Here is a 27,829-nt window from a genome sequence, read left to right as displayed (position 1 = left end):
GGGACCCGAAACATTAAAGAGTGAGCACGAGGGCTCGAATCATAAAAGAGTGAGCGCGGGGGCTCAAAATATGGGCGCAGAGACCCGAAACGTAAAAGTGAGCGCGGGGGCTCGAAAGATTAAAAAAATGGGCGCGGGGACCCGAAACATTAAAGAGTGAGCACGGGAGCTCGAATCATAAAAGAGTGAGCACGGGGGCTCAAAATATGGGCGCGGGGACCCGAACGTAAAAGTGAGATTTTTGATGGAAACAATGTTGATGCCAAGTAGATAATGAACTTCAATGAATGTTTTATGCAAGTACGTTACTTAATTACATGTGCATGATAAGTACCGAACTTTGGTACAAATGTTGTGGATGCTAAGCATGTATTGTACTTGAATGCATGAGTTAGAGATGGACCAAACTTTTGATGATGCAAATGATAAATATGCATTGGGCTTGAATGAATGTGGGAACAAAGTATTAGACATTAATGTGAATAATGTGGGTGTTGGGCAAGTATTGGATTTGAATGGATGTACCAAACTATGATGTAATGAATGTCAAACATGTATCATTCAAATGTAGGTGATATAGATGTCAGACAAGTGCAAGACTTTATATGCAAGTGATGAATTTGAATGCATGTATTAGGAAAGTACCAAACTTTGATGCAAACGAAGTGGATGCCAAGTGAGCATTGGACATGGACGAACACTTCTCACGTTTTAATACAAATGATGTAATGCTTGATTCGGTGTTGGAATGCTTATGAGGTATTATTAACACATTTCATTTTTTTGTTTTTTTTGTTTTTATTTTTCAAAGAAAATCATAAAAATGATTATTTTCTTTAGAGAAAACAAATCCATGCAAAGCCCTTTTGGTGCCTCAATTATTTCCCTTTTTATCTTTTTTCAAACCCATGAAATCTTGTTCTTTTCTTCTCTATCAATCATTGAGAAATGATCTCACAATTCATCCTTTCAAACTTATCCCACCTAGAATCAAGTGAGACTCATTTGGCCTAACTTATCAATTGAATGATTATTACCATCTTGTCATTCCCTTTGAAACATTATTTAACCAACATGTATAACAATGACAAATGATTTTTTTGGGAAGACTATTCAAAAAGGATATTTGAACGTGACTTTATTTTGATGTAGAGAAAATAGAGCAAACTACACCAAGATATGACAAAAATTGAGAACCTGGAAATAAGAGATTGAGCAATTGCCCCAGTTTGATGTCAAATTAATGGAGTGAAAGGTGGAAGAATGTAGACTAATTTGGACTTTGAACAAGTGAGGCAAATGATTTACATCACTTTAGACTCGAGTGGATAGAATCAAATAATGACACATATGGGAAGGGTAACCCGTATTTAGAATGGTGGAATATGGATGATACAGGCATTGACTTGATTAAACTTGAGAGACATGGATTATATGGTTGGAATGAAAATGTGATGATAGTTGAGAACTGGTCCCGGTATAAAAGGAGTATTTTGAGTTGCCCCAGTTTATGATGAAATAGGGAACAAAGTTGGATTAGACAATTATTCCAATTGAAAGTTAAGGTGATGAAATGGCAATGAGATCATTTGCCCCAGTGTGAAGTGGTTGTCCTAATTTAGTCTTGAAAAGCAGGGGTAGAATAGGAGACAATGATGAATGTGATTGGCTTGTTTTCTGACTCAAGGAAATAACATTGATGTATGAATTGATGGAAGAGTAAGACATAAAACAAATGTCTCATTTAATTGGGTAAGGGGGAATCAAAGGAAGGCATGACTTGTGATTTGTTCCCAATGTATCCTTTTGAATGATTCTCATTATTGAGCATAGTAATCAATGAACATTGATGAATAGAAGATTTTGCCCTGGATGTTTGTTTTTCTCCATGATGTAATGGATGTGCAAGTCTTACGAGCATTTGTATTTATTTTTTTTTTTTTTTGGAGCAATCATGTTAACAAGGATAGATGAGTTCAAATGTTTTGTCTTAAGGCTAAACTTTTAAAAAAAGCAACCAATTTTTGATCTGTATGGACTTTATCGGGTCGTAACATTGGTCGGTGAGATGGGTATGAAAGAAAGGATATAAAGGGCTCAAATGTGTGTTTGAAGTTTATTTGAAACAAGGATTTTTTCTATAGTGTTGGCTTCAATACTTTATTCGATTTCTTTTCCTTGCCCCCTTTTTTTTCACCTCAGCTTTTGCCTAGGTTTTTCTTTTGGAGTTTGCAGCCTATCAGGTTGCTCTAACTTTTGCCTAGGCCGCCTTTTTGAGGTTTTTAGCCTAGCGAGCTCTTGTTTCTTTTATTTGTTTTTATTTTTTTCCTTTTAGACCTTAACTTTTGCCTAGACTGCTCTTTTCGAGTTTTCAGCCTAGCAGGTCGCTCTAAATTTTGCCTAAGCTGCCTTTTCAGGTTTTCAGCATAGCGAGCTTTTTATTTTTGTTATTATTTTGCATAGGATTTCTTGACTGCATCAGAGTTTATTGGGTTCAATAGATCTTCCCGTCCACTTTCCTCTATGATCTTTTTTTGAGGTGGTAAGATCTTCTTCAATACCAAATCTCTTTCTTGAAACTCTTGTGGGCGGACCTTTTTGGAAAAAGCTCTCTTGATCCTTTTTTGATATAATTGACCATGACACAAGGCATTCAATCTCTTTTCTTCAATTAGGTTCAACTGATCATAGCGAACCTGAACCCATTATGCTTCCTCAAGTTTGGTTTCGGCCAATACTCTTAGAGAAGGTATCTCAACCTCAATGGAAATGACTGCTTCCATACCATAAACCAGAGAATACGGAGTTGCCCCAGTAGAGGTGCAAACAAAAATGTGATATCCTTGTAGAGCGGAAAAAAGCATTTTGTGTCAATCCTTATAGGTGACCATCATCTTTTGAATAATCTTTTTAATATTATTGTTTGCTGCTTCTATTGCCCATTCATCTTAGGACGACATGGTGAAGAATTATGACTTTGAATCTTGAAATATTCACACAACTCTTGGACAACCCATATTTGCAAATTAAATCTCTTTTAATGAATTTGACCACCACATTCCTTGTCACACTAGCGTAAGAAGTTACCTTAACCAATAACATCAAGGATAAAACAATTCTTTTTTGATGCCTTTGGTTCCACTACTAGAAAAATTAAAATTAGAGAGGGAAAAAATCCATCACTAAACTTCATAAAATCCGTCACAAATAAGTTAGTGACGGAATTTGTGACGGAAATGATTCCGTCACAAAATTTGGCGTCACAAAATATTTAGTGACGGATTATTTTCTCCGTCACAATTAGTGACGGAATTAAGGCGTCACAAACAATATAATTTCCGTCACTAATTTGTAACAATAAATGTTTAGAAATTAATAAAAATCCGTCGCAATTTGTGAGGGATTAAATCCCTCGCAATTTGTGAGGGATTAAATCCCTCGCAATTTGTGAGGGATTAAATCCCTCGCTATTTGAGAGGGATTGAGAGGTATGTGAGTCCGTCACAAATTGTGATGACACAAAATCCCTCACAAATTGTGATGAAAGAATCCCTCGCTATTTGAGAGGGATTAAATCCCTCGCTATTTGAGAGGGACTGAGAGGTATGTGAGTCCGTCACAAATTGTGATGACACAAAATCCGTCACAAACTGTGATGCCTATAATTGACTAGAATCCGTCACAATTAGCGACGGATTTTATCCGTCACTAACTGAGATGAATCCCTCGCTAACTGTTTGATGACTAAATTTGAGGAAACTATTGTTTAAGAGTCTGGTAATCGATTACCTATACATGTAATCGATTACCAGACAATGAAAATCATATGTTCAAAATTTACTTATTAAAAGGTTCTCTGGTAATCGATTACCCATTTATTGTAATCGATTACCAGAGCCTATTATTGAAACAATTTCAATCAAAACAAAAATATCAAGTCTTTTTTATGAAAATGCATGATATCATTTAAAATGAAGATAAAAGAACAATACAGACATCAAGAGGAGTTCCCAAGTTTAATGATGTGCTTAATCGGCAAGACAACACATGAAAAATAATGAATGACCTCTATCAGTGTAACTATGACAATAAAGCTTCATTGGAGTATATCCATAGCCATGATACTTTTCATCATTTAGAGATCAAAATCCACAAGGCACACATTTAGGCAAAGAAACCCCTTCAAACAATACACATGAAGCAACCTAATTTTACTAAGCTAGATTGCTTATATAGTGATGACCTTATACCTATCTACCAAACATACAATTAATAGAGGCAACATGTTCCAAATCAAATCATACAAAAATTCAAATACAGGGGAAAAAATTCTTAAAATTGATTACTTTTTTTCTCGGCCTAACAAGCCTCAAGGCCACCTCAGCAGCAGTATTTGCAGTAGCAATAACATCAGTTTCCCTTCCTGTGACAGGACCTTCCTGAAGAACATGAGTGTGAGCCACAGCCGCGATGAAACCATTTATATGACAAGCCAAATCACTACAAACAACCAAAGAAACTACCATCAACTTCCCAGTAATAGCGAAAAACACAAATTTCATTCCCCCATCACTCATAACAAAATTCCTACTGAGAAAAAAAAAACATGCTCAAAAATCTTACATTTTCAATATATCACCTTCTTCCAACACTGTCTCGTCACTGGCTAGTGGAGAGAAATGGCAGACCACATTGTTTACAGATAAGCAAGTTGGGAAAGTAACACCTCTCTCAATCTTCCTCTTCACGTTCTTGTACACATTTCCAGTTTGTCTGTACACACACATAAAACAAACTCTATAAGCTATAATCCAAAAATATTAAAAATAAATAAATAAACAAAATAGCAATTCCGTATGCATATATGAACATGTATGTTAAAAAAGTATCACAATTCACAAATAATGCTCCTTCATATATAAATAATAAAACCTTACTCTCTAATATAGGAATCGTGTATGTTTACAGACATTCACGATTATTTTCTCTTGCTTGCCATGGTTTTTTGGGTGACAGGGGAGATCTTGGTGATGATGGTTGGTCTTCGAAGATTAAAGGACCCGGTTCACTATCCTGGCCATGGAGCAGAATGAAAAACATCAAAAAATCAACTGAAGTCGTCAAACAGTTTATAACAGAGCAGGATATTATAAAGGATTTCAAACCTTTCCACTACAATCACCAACAGCAAGCTTGACCTTCTCACACACATTAGATTTACAAGTGAAATAACCTCCATGTTCTTCCTCATTTCCATCATATAAAAAGACAATCCCTCTATAAATGTGCTTGACAATTCCTTATTTACCATGAAAAATGACATAATAGATAAGATATCATGTGAAGCATGAAGATTCCAAATATACCACAAAGAAAAACCTGCTCATTCAGAGATAACAGACCTTAGATGGACCCTCCAGAACCTTGACAGTATCATTAACCAATATAGTCTTACAGTGTTGATCTAGGGCAGTAATTTTCAAATCAAATAGCCCACTCTTTATTTCTTGGCGTTCAATAGTTACAGCAACAGGTCCATCTGAACTATCTTTAAGAATCTATTAGACAGGGAAATTAGAACAGAACTTCCATTAAACAACAGGTCCTCAATCAAAAAGCTTGGAACGAATGACATTGTATAAGCTGAATCCTGTACCTTGTAAATATCATCTTTATCCATGCCTACTATTACACCGAAATCCTTCTTACTGCAATGACAAAGATTTGTCAGGAAGGAAAACAAGTGTAGGAACATACAGGCCCACACATGTGAATGCATCTGTATGTTTGCCCGTGTTTGAGCGTGTACAGGTGCATGCGCACACAAGAGAAATAATATATACAATACCATGAGTGTACTGCAATGGTAAAGATTTCAGCAAGTACATATGTGCATGGACGTAGATGTGCGTGCAGCAGATGAATCATGTGTATCCATTTTTGTGCATGCTTGTGTGGGTGTGGGTGTTCACGCATGCATGAGAGAAATAATTCATGTTACCATTAATTCTAGCTACGTAAAACATGGACTTACCCAAAACATACTAAATTTACATTCACTCAAACAAACAGTGTATGAGTACTTTTTATGCTTCACTCCAGAACAGAGACAACAGACAATCACAACCAGTTACACAAGTCCATTTTCACTTCATGGTGACTTACAACCATAAGTTTACATTCACTTCACGATTTCACAATATATCATATTGCAACGTTAAAATTGAATCACAGTTCCAGAACAACTGGAAAAAAGATGACAATCGTCATACTGTTGAATAAATGAAATGTTGAAACAAACTGTTGCAAATTAAACCCAAAGAATGGGAGACTAATAAAGTGGTTCCTCTCCAAAGAATGGGAGACTAATAAATTAAATCCAAAGCACTATTCTCTATCACACGGCAGCAGGATCGTAAGATCACTAGATTGCAACTTTAATTTTTAACAACATTCCATGGCAAAACAAATATAGTACAAGCAGATACCAAATGGAAACTAAAGGAAAACCAGCATCATCAAAGCAAATATATGAACTGACAAATTAAAAAATATATATAAGAAAAAATCATGTGGGCATAAGTCTTAATACAAGTGTTGGGAACTTCCCTGCAAAATGGTGCAAAATATCAAAATAAGGTTCAGCTAAAGCAATATTGAAATCAGAAACCCAAAATATAACAATTCTAAAAAGCAGGGAATCAAATTAAAAGCAAGGGATAGTAGAGCCAATTCAAAAGGATAACCAAAGCCACTTAAAAAAATTATGTAGTTAGTGTTTAAAAACATCCAAGTAAATACAATATAGCGCAATGTGACCAGAAATTAACAAGAACACAGCAATGTATTATGTGAACTGATCAGAACAAGCAAATCACCAAGTACACTCTAGAACATCCAAGAGGATCAAAATCCTAAACCCAAAACAATAAAACGTGCCTGCCTTGTTGAGACCAGATCCCAAGAGACGAGGAATTTGCTTGATCCTGCCACCATCTTGTTAAACAGCTGCTAGCAGTGCTATAACATTCTAAATTCTTGCATAAATAATCATTTGAAATGACAATAGGATTAAAAAAAAAGGCTAGAAATAAAAAAAAAATAGATTGAATATGAGTTATAGGATTAATATCCTTTTGGCTAGCCTAATAAGATTTCAAACCAATCTTAATATGTCTTTCCTTTAAAAAAATATTTTCTTTAAAACTTTAAGCAGTAAAAGAACGGATTTGAATTTGTACAGTATCTTGTCTTCAATAATTTCTTTGGCATCAAACATACGGTCAACCAGTTGCTTGACAAGTAAATCCACAATTTCTGCTGCATCCAATGAAGGTAGTAGAAAGAAAAATAAAATTATCCAAATACTGTTGAGAATACTGGGATAGTTTATCAAAGTCTAAATTGATAAACTAATAAAAATTGACTGCTCATGCAATATATGTGTGTGTTCTTTTTGTCATCAAGTAGAATGGCATTTTTTTTTCTAATGATGTATAACAATATGTTGGAGTTTTACGATGTTTTAACTCAAGCATGTGAAGTAAATTAGCTAAAAAAATCTTACATGAGAAGAAAAAACAATCAAGCCATTTGTTTATGGAGTTTAAAGCTTAAAAGAACTTCAATCATACATTCGTTTCCTTTTCAAACAAATCTTACAATATGGATAATTTATTGTTAGAGCGGAAATTTAGAAAGACCATATCAAGACCATTCATTCCAAACTACTTTTCCTCAACTGGCAAACTCTGGTAGTTTAGATTATCCTGTGCAGCTAGCTATCAACTCAAAGATGCTAATCAGATCATACAAATACATTAACAAGATTAAGGAATTAAACCTTCTCATTTTGGAAAATTATTCTCAATGGGGAGGCATTTTTTCCAATGTGGCAGAAAAATCCATGTGCCTGCAAGAATCAAAAGGAAATGCAGTTGCAGCTCTTGAATGCATTCTACTGATTGAATGCATAGACAAAGGAGATCTTAATATAACTCATCAGGACAGAAACTAAAAACTTCCTGGTCATGTGTTGATGATGCCAATACGAAACCCATACATAATATAACTCATCAGCACATTAGACTAGATTGATGAAAGTAATTCATATCAATGTTTCTCATATTACCATCTCCAAAACCAAAACAGGGAATTAAGTTATCCTCATATTAACGTGATTGTCTCAAATAGAAGATTAACACAAATATAAGATAAAAGAGTCAAGAAAACAATGTTAATTATATGATTTTAAATAGAAGATTAACTCACAAATATTTTTTAAATGTTGTATATTGCTACAGAGCCCCAAATATAAAAGAGTCAAGAAAACAGTGTTTCCATGTTTTGGATTAAAGATTATTGAACTCGTGAAGCATGTCCATCAATCTCATCCAGTCATCCCACTAATGGCCATCTGATTTAAAAATCATAAACAAAAGAAGGAAAAAAAAAAGATACGAAACAAGTGTTTGTAGGGCAAACCATTTATTTTTACTAGTGGCATAATCCCATGATAGTTCTTTATTCCTAACTCTTTTTTTTTATAATATAAATAGACTAACAGAGAACTTATTAACAAGGGAAAAATGCAAGAGGATACAAAAACCTCATAAAACTACACAAACAATTGAAAGGAATAAAAAACTAAGAACATGATACATGTAGCACGAAATTGTGATCTTTCTTTAGCTGTACCAAGGAAAAGACTTTATCAGAAAACCACAACTAAGCTAAGTGAACTGCTGAATCCCAAATGAACTCGAGAGGCAAAGTTTGACTAATAAAAATGCTAATATTTCTTTTCAACCATGTACACCAAACAACCCCAAATTAAGAATAATGTCAAAGCCTTTTACCATCTCTATCTATTGGTTCAAAACTTATAAAATTAAAACATGAGAATTTCTAGAGAAGGGAAACCACTGAGCAATGCAAAAACAAATGAGACGCATTTTCATAACTTGATTTGCACATGTCACAATGATGAGGAAACAAAGCAGTTAGAGGTCTTCAAAACTGAAATAAATCTTTCATATTAATCTGTTTTAGAAAAGCAGGCCAAACAAAAGATTTGACCTTTGAGAGAGCGATTGATTTCCAAGTTGACTTATCTAGAAGGAAAAAATCATTGCTATAAGATGAAGTGAGAATCTAAAGGTAAGATTTGCTTGAAAATAAACCTGAGGTATCAAGAGATCAAATTCTCTGGTCTGGATTTAAAGAGATATGGCTTGAATTCAGTAAGACAAAAAGAGTCTGTAGTTGAGAGAATTCCCTACATGCAAACTTCTAAAAGAGTGAACATTCCACAAAAGATTCAGATGAAGAATAAATTTAAATAATTGGAGCATCCTGCAAATTAGAGAGATAAAGAAATCTAGGAAAAGGAAGCCAATTCTTTTCCTATCTATCAATCATCAAATTCGTATCAAAACCATTCCAAAAACCTCAAATCTTAATTGATGTTATCAGAACCTGTTTGGGCAAGTCCTATCACATATGTTCCTGAAAAACACAAACCACAAAGAATAATCAGAAATTTAATAGGATTTCACCATTGTTAATAAAGCCAATCCCTAGAACAAAAGATAGAGAAAAATATAGAAGTTGGAATGGGAGACTATTGGAAAAAATAATGCAATCAACTAAACCACTCAAGCAGGAGGGAGCCGAGGCCGGAGCCGGTGCCCACGGCCTTGAAGACGAGGAAGCCCTGGAGGCCGGTGCAGTTGTCGGCGAGCTTGCGGACGCGATCGAGGCACAGATCTATGATCTCCTTGCCTAATGGAAATGGAAATTAGGGTTAGGGTTACGTTATTGGAAAAAGAAAAGCAAATGTAGAGAGAGGGGGGAGGTTACCTGTGTAGTGGCCTCGGGCGAAGTTGTTCATGGCGTTTTCCTTGTTGGAGATGGGTTGCTCCGGGTGAAAGAGTTGGTGATAGGTGCCGGCGTGGACCTCGTCGATGACGGTGGGTTCAAGATCGACGAAGACGGCGCGTGGCCAATATGAGAGGGGGAGGGGGAGTGGGTTAGTTTTGTTTGGGGGGTTTTGGGGGACGGTGTTTGTTTAGAGGAAGAAGGGGGTTTGGGGGCGGAAGAGAGAAGATGAATTTCGGAGGTTGGGGGTAGTGTGCACCCTACACGATATATTTTTTATTTTTAAACCCGTTCCTCTCCTCTCTGTACGTTTTAAAAATATATTTTTTATTTTGAAAAAAAAAACTACCATTTTAACTCCTATAAATAATATGAAATAAATATCTTTAAAATACAATTATTTTTAAAATTACTACCTTATATTTTTATTAATTAAATTAATATATAAATAATATTTTGAATTTAAACTTGAAAATAATGATTAATATAATTTAATTTAAATGCAAAATAGTAGTATTTCAAATTTAAAATAATAATATATTTATAATAACAATAATAATAGTTCAATTTTGAAATTTTAACAAAATTTTAAAGTTTTATGTACAACACTTTTTCTTTGGATATAAAAAAATTATATTCTCTCTAAATAACTACATAAAATCTTCTAACAAAAACACAAGATCGAGTAATACCTGTCATATTAATATTCTCTCTAAATGATTTAACACAGCTGGAGGTGTGGTGGCCGGCGAGAGACTGTTGGAACGGTTTAACACAAAAAGAGGTGTGGTGGCCGGGTGAGGGACTGTTAGAATGGTTAAACGGAGAAGGAGATGTGGTGGCCGGCGAGGGAGTGTGGATTCGTTTAACAGAGAAGAGAAAGAGGTCTGCTAGGACAAGAGGGAGTGTGGATTCGTTTAACAGATTTTAGATTTTATTTATTATGTTTTATAATAAATAAAATCCAATATTAAATCAAAAGATTATAAAAATCATAACTCAAATCTAGCTAAATATTTTGATATTAAATTTATTATATTAAAATTAATTAAATATTTTTATCAAACAAACTCATTCAGATTTTAAATTTTATTTACTATCTTTCATAATCAAAAGAAATCCAATATTAATTCAAAAGATAATAAAAATTATAACTAAAATATTTATAAATTTTCTAATATTAAATTTAGTATATATTAAAATTAATTAATTAAATATTTGTATTTAAGAAATTGTTAAAGATTTTAGATATTTATTTTAAAGTTTTTATTTTATTAAATTAATTAAATTTTATCACTTTTTAATAAAGTGAGTGAATGATAATGAATTAACTAAAATTCAAAAATATATTTTAATTAAAAATAATTTTTTGGTTAATACGGTAACTAAAAAGTATTATAATAAATAATTAAACTAAAAAAAATAAATTTTATAATGGTTATTTTTTTAATGATGTTAAATTAAATATTTTAATTATTTTACAATAAATTAAATAATAATAATAATAAAATATGTTAGTTGATATTTTAAATAAAATATATTAAAATATCATAACCAAAAGAAATCAAGTATTATATCGAAAGATGAATAATTGATTTAGTATGTATATACCTAATTTTATTTAAATTATATATTGAATTTAATTTTTACGTATGAATTTTTTATTACCGAAACAATTAAATTCTTTGTTTAAATATGTTTATATTATAAACAATATAAATTATTAAGATAATTCTATAAGATATAGTTTAGATATACTAATTTATACTCTCTTAATTTATTGTTTAGTTTCCTTAGTCAGTTTTATCTAAATTCTTAAACTTTAGGGATTGATTATGTTTTATGCCTATTTATTTTATTGTATCCATCAATTCAATAACATGAAAATCATTCAGATTCAAGTACTAAGGAAACTAAACTAGAAATTAGGAGAGGATAAACTAGTATATCTAAACTATATCTTATAGAATTATCTTAACATAAATATATAACAAAAAACACAATATTTTTTAAAAATAATGTAATTTACTCTACTCACATACAAAAATTAATAAACGTACAAAGTAATCAAATATATTTAAAATTAAATATGTCAAACTAAAGTTTTTACTATAATATGTATTTAGTTTAAAAGCATAGGCTACAAGTTATTTAAAAAAAAAAACTTATATTACACTTAAAAGATTGATCTACCTGAATAAAAATGAATAATAATATTAGTTATTATTATTATTATATTAAATTTAATGACTATATATAATATATTAAAATTATATATACTATAATATATTAAAAGATTGATCTATTTCAATAAAAATGAATAATAATAATAATAATAATTATTATTATTATTATATTAAATTTACAATAATATATTGAAATTATATATACTTTTATTTATCTTTTTAAATATTAAACTTGTTGATTTATATAATAAAGTGAAATTTATAAGTCTAAAAATTTGTATACTTTATAATGAGTGTGCATGCTTTGTAAATTATCACTTGAGAGTACAAACGAGAGGTTAGAGTTGTTTGAGGCTAATTTGATGGTGTTTCATTCTACCGTTGACTGTGGATAGTTATTACAATGTCAATTAATTCATATGTTATTTCCCTTCCTTTTTCTTTGAGATACATATGAATATATAGTTCTAATATTTATTCATTTGAATCAATTCTAACTCATATTTTTCACAATATTAGGATACTTGAAAACACAAGATCGAGTAATACCTGTCATATTAACAACTTTCATGCAAAATAAAATATCTCCATTTTTTAGGTTGTGCTTATTTCTTTCATAAATCTAAATTAGATTAATTTATAAGTTTGCTTTTAAGCATAAAAAATAAGAAACTAAAGGATATTATTTTATTAAAAAAAATAAGAAATTTTTAATTTTTAACTAAAAATTTAAATTTTAAAATTTAAAATTATGAAATTAGAAAGATATTTTTCAATAAATAACTAAATTAGTTAATTATTATTTATTTTAAATTTGTGGACATTATCTTCTTATAGTTAATGACTTTTATAGAGTGTTTTAAAGGTTTTTAATAATTATTAGTATTTTAATAATGAATATTTATGAAAATTAATTTTTATAATATTTTGATTTTTAAGTAGCCCAGAACGGGCCGTTCTCACACTGGAACATTTGTGAAATTCCTTAAAATAGTATAATTTCAAATTCTCGCAAAAATAGGAGAATTTGAAATTTCTCATATTTGTTTTTCTTATTTCACCTATATATTTTATCTTTTCTTTTCATTATTTTAATTATTAGATATTCAAAAATATTTTTCAAATTATTAAATATTATCTTATATTAATTTTTAAAATTATTAAATATTTAAAAATTAGCTAATATTTATTTTTATAAAATTTATTTTAAAAATCTCAACATATAAATATATTTTTAAAATTAATTTTATCATGATGGAATCAAATTATCATATCTAACCTAATAATTTAAAATTTGAGATATTTGAATTGACTTAATTATCCAAACAAAATATTTTAAGAATGATAGAAATTGAAATCAAAGTAATTCAAATACCAAGAATTTAAAATTCCTTGAATTTGTAAAACTCCTCATCCAAACACACCATAAGGGAATGCAATTGTAAGAGACAATTATATGAGTAAGATGTTTATTGTATGGATTAGAGTACTAGGTAGGTTCTTAAGAGAACCCTGAGAGAAACAAACAAACTATGCAAGTTTATATTTTGCTTTTTGATTGTTCTGTTGTATTCTTTGTTGCATGACATGTATGAATATCTATTTAATTCCACAAATACATGAGTTTTGATTTGAATTAAACATGTTTGGTATTTCAATTATGAAAAATATTATGTTATTCAATTTTTGTTATTTGTGTTATGGTATGTGAGGTAGAGGGTGTCACACAAATGATATATATTTATTATTAATAAATACATAAAATATATATATATATATATATATATTATATTTTTATAATATTATTCATAAATTAATATCAACAATATTATTAGTATATTTATACATAAACTAATAATTTGATAAATATAACTTATTATATATTAATATACTTTTACAAAAATATAAATATACATATCTTATCTACTATATTTATATTTTTGTAAAAGTATATTAATATATACTAAGTTATATTTATCAAATTATCAATTTATCTATAAATATACTAAAAATATTATTGATATTAATTTATTAGAAATATTAAATTATTAATAATATATAAATTTTATTTATTTAGTAATAATAAATATATATCATTTGTTACATTAATAAAAATTATAATATATGTTAACTTAAATAAGCAAATAATTGTATAATTTTAAATTATTATTATTATATATATATATTAAAATTTTAAAATTATTAAACTTTTAATGGGAGAGATTCAAATTGTACAATTATGATTTTTGAGGGACTATAATTGTTCAATTAAAAATTAAACGACTAAAATTGCACAATTACAATCCTTTAGAGACTAAAATTATCCAATTAAAATCTTAGGGATCAAAATTGCACAATTACAATACTTGAGGGATCAAAAATGTAATTAAGCCAAAATTAAATTAATATTCTTTTTTTTTTAATTTCACAAGTTTTTTTTTATAAATATTTTTAATAAATGTCTTAGTTTCTTATGTTCAAAATTGACAATTTTTTATTTAATTAAATGAATTTCATAATTTTTTGAGTCCTTTAATGAAATAAAATATTTTTAATTTTATTATTTTTTTTAAAAAAATTTAACATATTTTCTTTAATTATGCATAATTCTTAAATATAAAATTTTCATAAATAAAATTTAATATTTTGAGAGGGAACAATTTTTCACAATTTTTTCACAAAATATTTTAACCTATTTGTGACGGAATTTTGAGAGGGAACAATCCGTCACTAAATTTTTTCATTTTAGTGACGAAATTTGTGACGGATTTTTTAGAGACGAAGTTCATTCCTTCACAAAATCCGTCACAAACATTTTTTTTTATTTAGCGATGAAATTTGTGACGGATTTTTAGAGACGAAAATTTTTCCGTCACAAAATCCGTCACAAATTTTTTTTTTTGATTCAGTGACGAAATTTGTGACGGATTTTTAGAGAGGGAATATATTCCGTCACAAAAGTCAATAAATTCTAGTCCGTCACAAAACTTAAAATTCCCTCACAAAATGCGTCACTATTAGCGATGCTATTTTTTCCGTCACAAAATTCGTCACAAATATTAATTAATCTAGTAGTGTTCATTTCTCTTCTTTTCCTTTTTCATTGTTTAGATGGTATCATAAACAAGCTGAATTAAATGGGAACATTGCGTTGCCCCTGTTTTGAGGGTGAGCCTTGTTTGAGGTAATTGAAGAAAATTTTCACTTTTAGGCAAAAATTTGGGTGACAAGTGATGGTCATACATCATTTCAAATCTTGACTACTTATTTTTTAAAGGTTAATCTTAAGACAAAACTTAATGAACTCCATGTTACTCCTTTTCTTTTTTGTTTGTCCTAACTTTTGTTTAGACCGCCCTTTTGGGTTTTCAGTCTAACGGACTTTACATTTTTCACTCTTTTTTTTTTGCTCATAAGACTTGTCTCCATTAAATGTGGTAGTTGGTGGGCCAGATACTCATAAAAATGATAAATTTGTCCCGATAAGAAATCTTCAAATTTTTGCCAAACTTGCTAATTGAGAATCATCTAATAGACTTGACTTTTTATGAGGACAAATTCTTTATTTTTGAAAGAATAATGAGGAAACTATGAGATGTAATGGGACAAAGACAATTTATGACAATGAAGATAACAACACAACTTGTTATGCAAGTTAATGAAATAAATACTTCAAAAGGTTAACAATGGTTTTAAAATCATGTCAATTGACAAGTTAAATTGTCAAAGAGCTCATCTTCTCGGTTGAGAATTAAATGTAAGTGAGACCAATAATTTCATGTTATTCTCCATTTTTCTTTGTTTCCTGTTTTTCTTTTTTTTCTTTTGAGACATTGCATAAATTTGTTGCTTGGCATCTTCTTTAAAAGAAAATAATCAAATTAGAAGAGTATATTTTTTTCTTTTTTTTTTTTGTAAATAATTAGACCTTTATTTTACTATGAAATGCATGTATAAAAGAATAATGTTGGAGTGAAGAATTTGAAATAAAAAAAATATTTTTTTTTCTTTTTGTTTTTTTGTTTTTTTGGTTTTTAGAGAAACAAATGCATTTGATTCGCGATGATGAAGTGAGAATTAATGCAATTATGGAAAATGATAAGAAAAGACGATGGATATGTTGATGAATATACCTAACATGATTACTTAATCTAAATAACGCTTATGCGTGAATATCATGAGAGATTATGAAAATATTGAATGTTATGGGGTGCATTTTAGACTAAATGCTCGAATGGAATAATGATCTTACTTTGAATTATGCAAGAGAGAACTTTATTTATTTTCTTTAAGAAACAAGTGTCAATGATGATCACAATTGCAATCTTTTAAAGTTGTATGCATGATGTCATAAATAAAAAAAATTTATGCAAAGATGTAAAATGTATATCATGAATAAATTATGAAATGTAGATGAATGCATGCATGCATGAATAGTTTTGTGGTGATGAATGTTATATTGAAGATGCGTGAGATATGATAAAAGTCAAAAAAATGTATGATGTGTATTATGAAATGGAATAAAATTCTCTTCTTTTTTTTTTTGCGTCATTCGAACGTAAAGGTAGAATATTGCTCCTGTGATACTTAATAAGGACATCCTTAAGTTGAAAACTCTATGGACTACTAACACGTGTTCTTCTCAAAAGGGTGGGACTATAGTTCTAAAATAGGTTCCTAGAGCCAATAACCCTTCTTAGGATATTAGTCACAATAATAGGTAAACTATTAGAGGTGATAATACCCTTGAGAGGATCAAACTCTAAGTGAGGCCTTCGTAATAACCAAACAAGATGTTCATCAAGAAGGTTACTACTACTCAACCTCTTACTACCCTAAGTTGCACTCAAGTCCGGGCATAGGACCCCACTCATAAACGTGTGTGAAATTGTGTAAGTGAAGTGTGTGAAGGGAGCAACCTTATACTATCAAATCTACAAAACATAGCACATATGATAAAAAAAACAAAATTCTAAAAACACATATTTATATAATTCATGCAAATAAGACAAACAACAAATAAGAGACATAAACAATAATAATAATAATAAAATAAAATAAAAGTGAGACAAACATTTTTTAAAAGTTATTAATTAGTTTAACTAATTATTATAGGCTTGACTCTCAAAAATATCCCCAGCGGAGTCGCCATCTGTAGCAACCTCGGTCGCGACGGGACGGCGAAAAATAAATTGAAAAAGAGGAGTCGCCACCAATGTTATTTTTTACGGAAAAACATTGGAAAAACCATAAAGTAGAAAATAGTCTACGAAAACCAAATTTTTGGGTTCGGGAGTCGATTACGTGTGAGGAAGGTATTACACCTCACAACGTTCGTCCTAAGACGATTACCTTTAATTAATTAAACTAATTATTAATAATTTGTAAAATATTTATCTCACTAAAATGATCAAATATATTTTATTTAACTAAACTATCATTGTATATATATATATATATATATAAAAGAGTTAAAATTATTATTGTTATATAAAAAGGAAAATAATATTTTTTATTTTTTTAGCTCGACAAGATTTATTTCTTGCTCCTACGTATCTTCATGTGTAATGAAGAATCAGAGTCACGTAGTTCTTTGTAGAAAATATTTGTGTGTTAATATTTTTTATTTAAATTTATTTTTGTTAAATATAGGATTCTTGAACTGTCTCAGCTCATTCACCCTAAAAATATAAAATTGACTAAGGTATACACCAAAGTCAATTCAATAAAATTATAATTATAATTACTGTTATAGATGTTATGATCTTAAAAAATTTCTTGGTTAAACATTTTTGTTTTTGGAGAAAAAATTTTAAGATAAGCTGTCACAACTTGTACTTTAAATTCAAAGGTTAAAAAGATGTCACATCTAGTTAACCATTCCTCCAATAAAATTTTTGATACAATAATTTCATATATTTACATTAAATATTGTAACACTATATTTTGGTATTTAATCACATTTTGAATTTAAATAAGAACTACTGACAGATATAAAAATAAATAAAAGGAATGAGTTTAATATACTCACAATTCTTCGCTACAGTAGCGGTAACTTGCTGGTCTCTTCCTTTGGGTTCCCCCTGGTCCAAGGTGGAGATATGTGTGTGTGGGTGTGTGTAGGTGTCTTTGGGAAGGGGAAGGCCCGCTATTTATAGACTTTCAGGAGGGACCGGAACGACCCGTTCTGAATCCAGAACGGCCCGTTCCGGGGTTGCAATTTTACTCACAACGGCCATTTGCGGAATGAGCTGTTCCAATTTCGGAATGGCCCATTCTAGACTAAAATTTTTAGGTATTTTGGTAGTTCGAGAACGGCCCATTCTGGGCTAAAAATTACAGGTCCTTTTTTAAGGTTGGAACGGTCCGTTCCAGTTTGGGAACGGGCCGTTCCAGTTTCTGGGAATAGCCCGTTCTGGGCTTGAAATTTTATGTCTTTTTGAAAGGTTGGAACGGCCCGTTCCAGTTTTGGAACGGCTCGTTCTGGTCTAGAAATTTTAGGGCTTTTTGGAATGTTGGAACGTCCCGTTCTGGGCTTGAAAATTGAGATCTTTTTGGAAGGTTGGAACGGCCCGTTCTGAATTTAGAACGGCCCGTTTCGAGCTAGAAATTTAGCTCTTTTTGAAAGGTTGGAACGGCCCGTTCTGAATCTAGAACGGTCCGTTCCGGGCTAGAAGTTTTAGGACTTTTTCAGATGGTTGGAACGACCCGTTCTAGTTTTGGAACGGCCCGTTCTGGGCTTCTAAAATCATATTAAAATTACTAAATTACCCTCCATAAAAATATAAAAATGAGGTGTTACATTTGGCTTCTATATTTTTGTCCTTTTTTATTCTTTTTTGAATATACCTTTTTTTCTATTTTTTTAAACAAAAATTGACATTTCCCGGACGAAATTAGGTTACTACAAATTTAAATGAAACACTTATTTTGATTCATCTTTTAAAATGTTATTAGTAAAATTTTCAAACAATTTATATAAATTTTGAGTCAAGTTCAGGTGTCGTTTCATTTTCGTAACCGAAGTGAATCCCCTTATTGATTAAAAAAATATTATTTTTGACTATAATTCAATTAAAGTTTTGAAACATGTATTTATAATTATTTAATAGAATTATATATATATATATATATATATATATATATATATATACTAATTAGATAAATTTTATTTATGGATAAAATTATTAAAAAAAAGTTTGGTTTGCCTTGATTTATAATTCTACCTCCATTCCTAGGTAGATACAAACAACAGACACACACAAAAAAATAAACATACAGATAAACACAAATTTAAGGGTATACACACATGCAAATGCAGATGTGCATGGAGACAACTCACAAGTAATTTAATCTTCTCTTCTATATAAATAATTTATGTTCTACATCAAATTTTAATAATCCAATTGTTGAATTAAAATTTTGTAAAGTATAGATCAAGTTTGCAAGTTTAAAAAAAAATTAAAATTATTTGATATTCTATTTCATTAATTCAAATCATGTATAAAATATTATTATGATCATCCGTCAATATAAATTAATGAAATAGAGTAATAAATAGTTTTTAAATTTTTAAAAAATTTACAAATTTGATCTATGTATGAAGAACTTTTAATTCAACGATTGGATCATTAAAATTTAATGTAAAATGTGTTATTGGGTAGAGTAAATATAAGTAGACTTATTCTACTCAATAACTCAAATTTGACATTAATTTTTAATTATTTGAATTAAAGATTCTTAATATATAAATCAAGTTAGCAAATTTTTAAAAAAATTAAAAATCATTTGATGATATTTTATTTTGTTAATTCAAATTGATAAACAATTACAAAAATATTTTATATATTGATTTGAATTAATAAAATAGAGTATTAAGTAATTTTTATTTTTGTTTTAAATTTTACAAACTTAAATTATTAAATGGAGTAAATATAAGCAATAAGTGGATTTCTTCTCCTCCCTCACTATATATATGTGTTAATATTCTCAATTAAAAAGGAAATAAAGAACCACCGTAATATTCAACTCGGTGACTTTGACATGAAATTGTTTGAAAAACTATATTATAATATATATGGAATAATAAGTGCATATTTTATTTCTTTAACATCAAGGAAAATTTATTTTTTCTTTTTATAAAAATCACGATATTTAATATAAAACCTATAAAATGGAATGACATTCTAAATGAATATTATCCACAGTGTCATATATTTAAATATGTTCTTGGATACAATTATACAAATCAAATATGCCTTTTATACATTAAAATATTAATTCATATATATATATATATATATATATATATATATATATATAATATTACATCAATTTGAATTAAAAGTCATGAGGACTTGTTCCATATGTTAAAATTTACTTAGCATTGTCATCTGATGTAAACAACTATCTATCGAAACATATGAGGAAGGCGTTTTCCACGTACACCACGCATGTTTGTAGGCATAATGAGTCAATTCAATCACAGTTTATGCAAATGAACAACGTTGTATGCACGCCTAGTTTATAAATTTGTTTAGTGGTGTGACTGGTAGCGCAGATCTCAACTACTCCAATTAGTGCTTAAACACTATATATATACATGTGATCAATGCAATTCTTCTCTACTAAATAATATACACTTATCATATTTAATCCTTCTTTCAATTCATCTTCAACATTCTTAATAACAAGAAGCATAATAACTGTGACTTTTTTTTTTAATATACCATTTTTTTTATAATTATTTAAAAAATCTAAATGCATTTATATTTTCCTAAATAACCCATTTAGAAATTTAGGTAGTAACCGATTTCTCACTTTGGCCTTTTTTTTTCTTCGTTTTTTTGTTTTCAGATTTTGTAAAATAAAAAAAAATTATTCACTTTTTGATTTTCAGATTTTTTAAAAAAGTATAATTAATTTTAATAAAATATATTTAATGTTTAAATTAAATAATTTATAAAAGATAATAATTAATAATAAAATTAATATTATATTTATTTATAAATTATAATTTTTTTATTTTATATTTTTTTAAAAATAAATATAGTTAATTATAATTTTCAGAATTATATATAAAATTATAAAATTTTGTATAATATTTTAAAATTATGTTAAAAATAAATAAAATGTTAAAACTTATTTATTATACTAAATTTTAGAATTATAAAATGAATTTTATTATTTAAATTAAATTTATTAAATATAAAAAATTAAAAACTGTAATATAATAACAAATATATATTAAGTACACTAATTTTAACGGTTACATCATTAAAATGAAAATAAGTTAAAAAAAGACACAATTTAATTAAACAAACTTCAAACATAATAGATAAATAACATAAAACTTAAATCATATAACATTAGTTGTCTAACTTCATTGCTTGGTCAAGGTATTTTTCAATCGCTTCCATCCCATATAATAATCCAATATACGTCGTTGTAGCATACAATTCAAGACTTGTTAGGTCGTGCAGTTCTGTGAACAATGAAAACATACACTCCACATCTTCATCATCCCTAAGACGACACGTTGTATATTTATATACACCACCGATACATGAATTTGGGTATCGATAGTGAATATCTATGACAACTTTGTAATGAGAAAGATTAAGGTTATTATTAATAACCTGCTTAAGTTGCTGATAAGTCATCATGTTGCTTACTAGTAAGGTTTTAACCTCGTTGCTAACAATTGTATCTCCATGCTTAGTGGAGACAATTTGTCCATCATAGTAAACAGTGGCTGGAGCAGTTAACGACTCCATTGATCGAATGTTTCAATTTGTTGCATTTTTTTAGCCTGTGTTTAGGGTTTATATAAAACTAAAGCAACCTAATGTGGACAAACGCAAAGTCATTAGATTCCTGACGCTCTGCAAAAAGCATTGATTTTTCTGACACTCTAGGACAAAGTAATTGATGACACTGCACAAAGTTATTGGATTCCTGACGCTATAGGACAAAGCAATTGATGACACTCTGCACAAAGTCATTAATTTTTCTGACCCTCTAGGACCAAGGCAATGACACGTTGCACAAAGTCATTAATTTTTCTGACGCTCTGGGACAAAACAAATGATGACACTGCACAAAGTCATTGGATTCCTGACGTTCTGGGACAAAACAATTGATGACACTCTGCACAAAGTCATTAATTTTTCTGACGCTTTAGGACCAAGCAATTGTTTAAAATTCTAAAAAAAATTTAAATTTATCTAAAATTATTATTTATCATAATATTTTCATTTTTAAAAATTATATTTAAAATTAATTTTATTAAATTTTAATCTTTAAAATTTATTTTAAATACATTTTTATAATCTAAAATAAAAACAAAAACTAAATAAATTTTTTAAAAATTCATTATAATTTTTTAATAAAATCTGAATATTAAAAACTGAAAAACAAAAAAAAATTGGAAAAAAAACTCAAAAAAAAAAAGAAAAAATGAAAAGAAAAAAAAGAAAAAAAAAAACCAAGTGAGAAATCAGGTTACTAGTTAACCGATTTCTCAAAGGGATTTTTCAAAATTTTTCAAAAATCCCTTTGAGAAATCAGTTACCCAGTGTTGTACCCAAAGTGTGTAGGTATCCTTCAAAGTCCCACATTGGGTAGTTTTGAAGGGAGGAATGTTGTGCCCAAAGTGTGTGGGTATCCTCCAAAGTCCCACATCATGAAGTTTGAAGAAGGGAGTGGTAGACTACTACTATAAATAAGAGGTGATAGTTAATGTCTACTCACCACAACAACATAGGTTCCAATGGGTGTATTGGGGACTTGGGTAGTTGTGTGTCATGAGAGGGTTTCCAAGTTTTGCCAGAAAACTTGTGTATGAAGGTTTCCAAGTTTTTCCAGAAAATTTGTGATGAGAGGGTTTGCAATTTTGTCCTTGTAAAAATTGTAAGTGGAGAGAAATAAAATGAGTTTGTTTTTGTTTCTCTATTTTTGTGTGTATGCTTCCGCTGTCGCTGTTTGAAGGCTTCTTTCCCAACAGTGGTATCAGAGCTGATGGTTTGATCGGGTGACTGGCTCGATGGTGGAGCAGTGAGAGGGTTTCCAAGTTTCGCCAGAAAACTTGTGGGAAGGGGTTTTCAAGTTTCACCCATAAAACTTGTGAAGAGATGAGTTTCCAAGTTTCGCCAGAAAACTTGTGGGAAGGGGTTTTCAAGTTTCACCCATAAAACTTGTGAAGGGAGGGTTTCCAAGTTTCGCCAGAAAACTTGTGGGAAGGGGTTTTCAAGTTTCACCCAGAAAACTTGTGAAGAGAAGATGTTTTCAAGTTTCGCCAGGAAAACTTGTGAAGGAGGGTTTCCAAGCTTTGTCAGAAAACTTGTGAATGATGATGGGTTAATGTGAGACTTTGGATGAAGGGAGGAATGTTGTGCCCAAAGTGTGTGGGTATCCTCCAAAGTCCCACATCATGAAGTTTGAAGAAGGGAGTGGTAGACTACTACTATAAATAAGAGGTGATAGTTAGTGTCTACTCACCACAACAACATAGGTCCCAATGGGTGTATTGGGGACTTGGGTAGTTGTGTGTCATGAGAGTGTTTCCAAGTTTTGCCAGAAAACTTCTGTATGAAGGTTTCCAAGTTTTTCCAGAAAATTTGTGATGAGAGAGTTTGCAATTTTGTCCTTGTAAAAATTGTAAGTGGAGAGAAATAAAATGAGTTTGTTTTTGTTTCTCTATTTTTGTGTGTATGCTTCTGCTGTCGCTGTTTGAAGGCTTCTTTCCCAACACCCAGTAACCAATTTCTCACCTAAATTTCTAAATGGATCATTTATGTAAATATATGTGCGTTTAGGTTATTTAAATAATTAAAAAAAATAATATATTAAAAACAAAGTCTAATAACTGTCATTAATTCCAATTCCATTTATTACATTACATCACATCAGAAGGAAAAAAGAAAAATCATATTTGAACATCATACATACATCACAATTATCACAGCTATATTATGTCACACTAATACTATTGAACTTAATCTACACTAATGGATGGTGCCATTCTCTTTCACCCCTTCAGCAGATTTTCCATTGGCTTTAACCTCTTCTTCTTTTGTTACTGCCACTTCCTCATCCTCCTTGGCCTTTTTCTTTGCTTCCTCCTCTGCCTTCTTCTTTGCCTCCTCAATAGACTCGATCAGATTCTTCAAGCAAGACTCAGAATCTTCAACAATTGACTTAGGCATAAGACTCTCAGCAACATCAGCAGGGGCCATATTGGTCTCCCCCAACAACTTCTCAATAGTGGGAAACAAACTATGAGACTCAACATCCAAGTAGTTCTTAGCCAACACCTTGAAAGCCTCATAGCCACAGTATGACATCTCAATGTGCTTGTCCATCCTCCCTCTCCTAATCAAAGCAGGATCAAGCTTCTCCACGTAATTTGTTGTGAAAATTATGATCCTCTCACCTCCACAAGCTGACCAAATCCCATCAATGAAATTCAACAACCCTGATAGAGTCACCTTACTTGCCTTCTTCTCTTCCTCTTCACTTTTCTTGCTAGGATTCTTAGGTTTCTCCTCATCTTCATCTTCATCTTTCTTCTTTTCTTTCTTCCTTTGGCCTGTAAGATCAAGAGAGCAATCAATGTCCTCAATCACTATAATAGACTTACTCGAAGTCTCAATCAACAACTTCTTCAACTCAGTGTTCTCCTTCACTGCAGTGAGTTCAAGATCATACACATCATAGTTCATGAAATTAGCCATAGCAGCTATCATACTAGACTTCCCAGTTCCTGGGGGGCCATATAGCAAGTACCCTCTCTTCCAAGCCTTCCCAACTTTAGCATAATACTCTTTTCCCGTTTGGAACTTAACAAGATCATTTATGATCTCTTCCTTCTTCTTTGGATCCATAGCGAGAGTCTCAAACCTTGAAGGGTGCTCGAAGTTCACATGGCTCCACTTGGTGCGTTTGTAACCATACCAATCACTGCCAGGGTTGTTGGTGTACAGCTTCAGCGTCCTATTCTGAACCGTAATGGCCTTCCCTTCATCCAACACATGTTGGATGTAGGAGCTTGTGATGAGGTCACGGTGACGCTTGTGGACCGTTAGGGTTAAGAACCTCTTCTCATCTGAAGAAGGGTACCATGAAATTGTCTGAGAGCTGGGCATTTTGTAGTTTGCACTCCACCACACTTTGACACCTTGGAACTCATCTATGATCTCTTCATTGTCGTCCATGCTGAGAACTATTGGGTTTTGGCTATCTTTCACGACTTCAGCTTTGAGCCTTTTGGCTCTTTGAGATGAGTTTGCACTGAGGTAGGTTTTGATGGCTGTGTATGCTTCACTTCTCTTGAGTCTTTCACCTGAGAACTCGGGGAAGGTTATTTGGATGTAAGGGTACATGAGGCTTGAGAATTTTTTTGTGTATTTCTTCAGATAGATGCGAAGGTGGTGAGGGAAGAATTGCTCATACATGGCATACACAAACATGACGCTTGCCATAAGTGAACCTAGTTGTGACCATATTCCACTGGTTCCCATTTTCTTTTCTTGATTTCTGGTGTTCAATGAATTTCAGTGGTGTGGTATTTATAAGGAGTGAAATGGACTAAGGGAGTCAACTTTTGAGTTATTTTCTTGCTCCCCAATCCACGCCTTCAAAATTTACTGTTCTTTTCTTGTGTTCAATGAATTCAGGGGTGTGGTGTTTACAAGTACAGCTGTGTAAACGGTCCAGTCTGGCGCATGTGGCACACCCCACCTTGATCCACTTTAAAAATAAGCCAACCTAGCCTGATTCACTTTTAATTTTCTTAAAATAAATTTGGCCCAGTCCAGCCCATCACGGATTGGTGAGTTATATGGGCCAGCCCACCAGCCCACCAAAAATTATAAAAAAAATTATCAACAAAATTTAAAATTTAAAATTAATTATAAATTAACTAATAGCCATAAAATTAGCATCATTAATAGTCATAAGTCATAACTCATCATACAAAATTAAATACAAATAATGATAAAAGTCTAAAATAAAAATTTTTAATATTCCATCATACAAAATTAACTATAAATCATACTTAAATTTTTATTGCAAAAAAAATGGTGGGTTGGTGGGCTACCCGGCCCACCACGGGTTTAGCCCGGGTGGGCCAGGTCAAAGTAAACCGAGTTAAGATATACTCACCTATTATAAAACTTTAATTTTTTTTTGCCTAACAGGTCCCGAACTCACTTTGACGACTCTATTTACGAGTGAAGAGGACTAGTCAACTTTTGAGTTATAATTTATAATATTGAAATAAAATTATAATTTTGATTTGACAACAATACCGATCACATTTAAAAAATTGTAAAGTAACTTTCGTACTAAAAAATTGGAAAGTCGTAAATGACAGCCAACATGACACACGAAATCAACTATTAAAGATTGTCGTCCACCAAGAGAAACTCCCACGAAAATAAGCCGTACATACCTACTTTGTAATTGCAAGTTCATACCATTTTTAATTTAAATTCCTTATTTTAACTTAAAAATATAAGGTAATATATAATTATTAAGTAAATATGTGCAAATTCACATAGGATCTTCATTAAAATATATTTTTTAAATTATATCCAATCACGTGCTTTCTCTAAATGATAAAATTTGATTAAAAACTACAAGTAATTATATATTCAGTTAATAGACCCTGAGATTCGATTTTTCTTTATTTGCAGTTTAATTGCGAAGTGGATTTTACTAAGAGTAGCTTGATATTTCCTATTTTTTTAAAAAATTTAAATTCCTTATTTTAACTTAAAAACATAAGGTAATATATAATTATTAAGTAAATTATGTGCAAATTCACATAAAAAAAATTCATTAAAATCTATTTGTTAAATTATATCCAATCACACGCTTTCTCAATGATAAAAGTTGATTGAAAAGTACAAATAATTATAGATTCATTGAATAGAGCGTGAGATTTGATTTTTATTTATTTGTAGTTTAATTGTGAAGTGATTTTATAAAGAGTAGCTTGATATGTCCTAAAAGAAAGAAACTTGAGATTAGGAGTGTAAGTAGTTACATGTAACTTCAAATTTAAATTGATTGAGACTGATCTAAAGAGTTTGGATCAAATTTTTTGAGTATTCAAGTTGGACCCGATCCATCCTAATCAAAATCCAACACTATTTGTGTTGGGTAAAAGGTTTTTTTTATCCATGATTTAGTCCGATTCGGTCATAAAATAAAAATAGTAAAAATAAAAGAATAATAATAATAAATTAGTGTGATCACTTGTTCATAACAATATTCTTTATCACTCTTATTCATTAACGAGTATTCTATTTTTGGATTAATAGTATTATAATAATATAATATATTTATTTTAAATTTTATTTTGCCTTAATGGTTGTAGCAAATCAAAAAAATTATTTTGAAATTTAATTTGTATCATTATTTGTTTTATCAGTTAATAACATTATATTTAAAACAAGATATCAAATAATTTACATCTATTATAAAATATTATATTTTGTATAATAAAAAAATAAATTAACTATGTTTACCGAATTTACCAAATTCAATCCAATCTACTTGTGATCGAATTGGATTGTTAAATTTTAAAAAAAAAAAGTACAAATTCAACTCTAATCAACACATTAAAATTTTAGGTTAGATAGCAAATTTATCTAAATTCGACCTAACTTAACCTAGTTACGTCCCTACTTAATATATTTTTATCTATAGGTTTAAGATATGTAGAAAAATTCTGAAATATAAAAATCCAAATATTGATA

At 30.1% G+C, this 27,829-nt stretch overlaps 2 protein-coding genes and 1 pseudogene across 2 annotated transcripts; all 3 read right to left on the bottom strand.

Moving 5' to 3' along the window:
• Positions 1 to 3,997: 3,997 nt before the first annotated feature.
• On the bottom strand, positions 3,998 to 6,044 carry LOC145954109 (protein RNA-directed DNA methylation 3-like). The gene is made up of 7 exons (XM_083067831.1): positions 6,035 to 6,044; positions 5,657 to 5,708; positions 5,403 to 5,558; positions 5,166 to 5,299; positions 4,938 to 5,073; positions 4,624 to 4,773; positions 3,998 to 4,500 (listed from the first exon to the last, which is right to left on the bottom strand). Exons 2-5 carry the CDS (start codon positions 5,678 to 5,680, stop codon positions 5,052 to 5,054), a joined length of 336 nt encoding a protein of 111 aa, XP_082923957.1. The 5' UTR covers positions 5,681 to 5,708; positions 6,035 to 6,044; the 3' UTR covers positions 3,998 to 4,500; positions 4,624 to 4,773; positions 4,938 to 5,051.
• A 3,599-nt stretch (positions 6,045 to 9,643) lies between these two features.
• On the bottom strand, positions 9,644 to 10,009 carry LOC145954642 (tubulin alpha-5 chain pseudogene; annotated as a pseudogene).
• A 13,902-nt stretch (positions 10,010 to 23,911) lies between these two features.
• LOC109815768 (AAA-ATPase ASD, mitochondrial) lies at positions 23,912 to 25,621 on the bottom strand. Its single transcript, XM_020380564.3, has one exon. It carries the CDS (start codon positions 25,583 to 25,585, stop codon positions 24,071 to 24,073), a length of 1,515 nt encoding a protein of 504 aa, XP_020236153.2. The 5' UTR covers positions 25,586 to 25,621; the 3' UTR covers positions 23,912 to 24,070.
• Positions 25,622 to 27,829: the final 2,208 nt, after the last annotated feature.

The sequence above is a fragment of the Cajanus cajan genome, chromosome 2, assembly GCF_000230855.2.
Source record: "Cajanus cajan strain Asha chromosome 2, NIPB_CcT2T_4, whole genome shotgun sequence".
Lineage (NCBI taxonomy): Eukaryota > Viridiplantae > Streptophyta > Magnoliopsida > Fabales > Fabaceae > Cajanus > Cajanus cajan.
The sequence above is the reverse complement of the archived record's forward strand: the minus strand, read 5'-3'. Positions and strand labels throughout refer to the sequence as shown.

Excerpts from the sequence above, each read along its gene's own strand:
- LOC109815768 (XM_020380564.3), bottom strand. The coding sequence starts at position 25,585 with ATGGGAACCAGTGGAATATGGTCACAACTAGGTTCACTTATGGCAAGC.
- LOC145954109 (XM_083067831.1), bottom strand. The coding sequence starts at position 5,680 with ATGGATAAAGATGATATTTACAAG. Across the intron at positions 5,559-5,656 it reads ATAAAGATGATATTTACAAG|ATTCTTAAAGATAGTTCAGA; the intron begins GTACAGGATTCA and ends CCTGTCTAATAG. Across the intron at positions 5,300-5,402 it reads TTCTGGAGGGTCCATCTAAG|GAATTGTCAAGCACATTTAT; the intron begins GTCTGTTATCTC and ends ATGGTAAATAAG.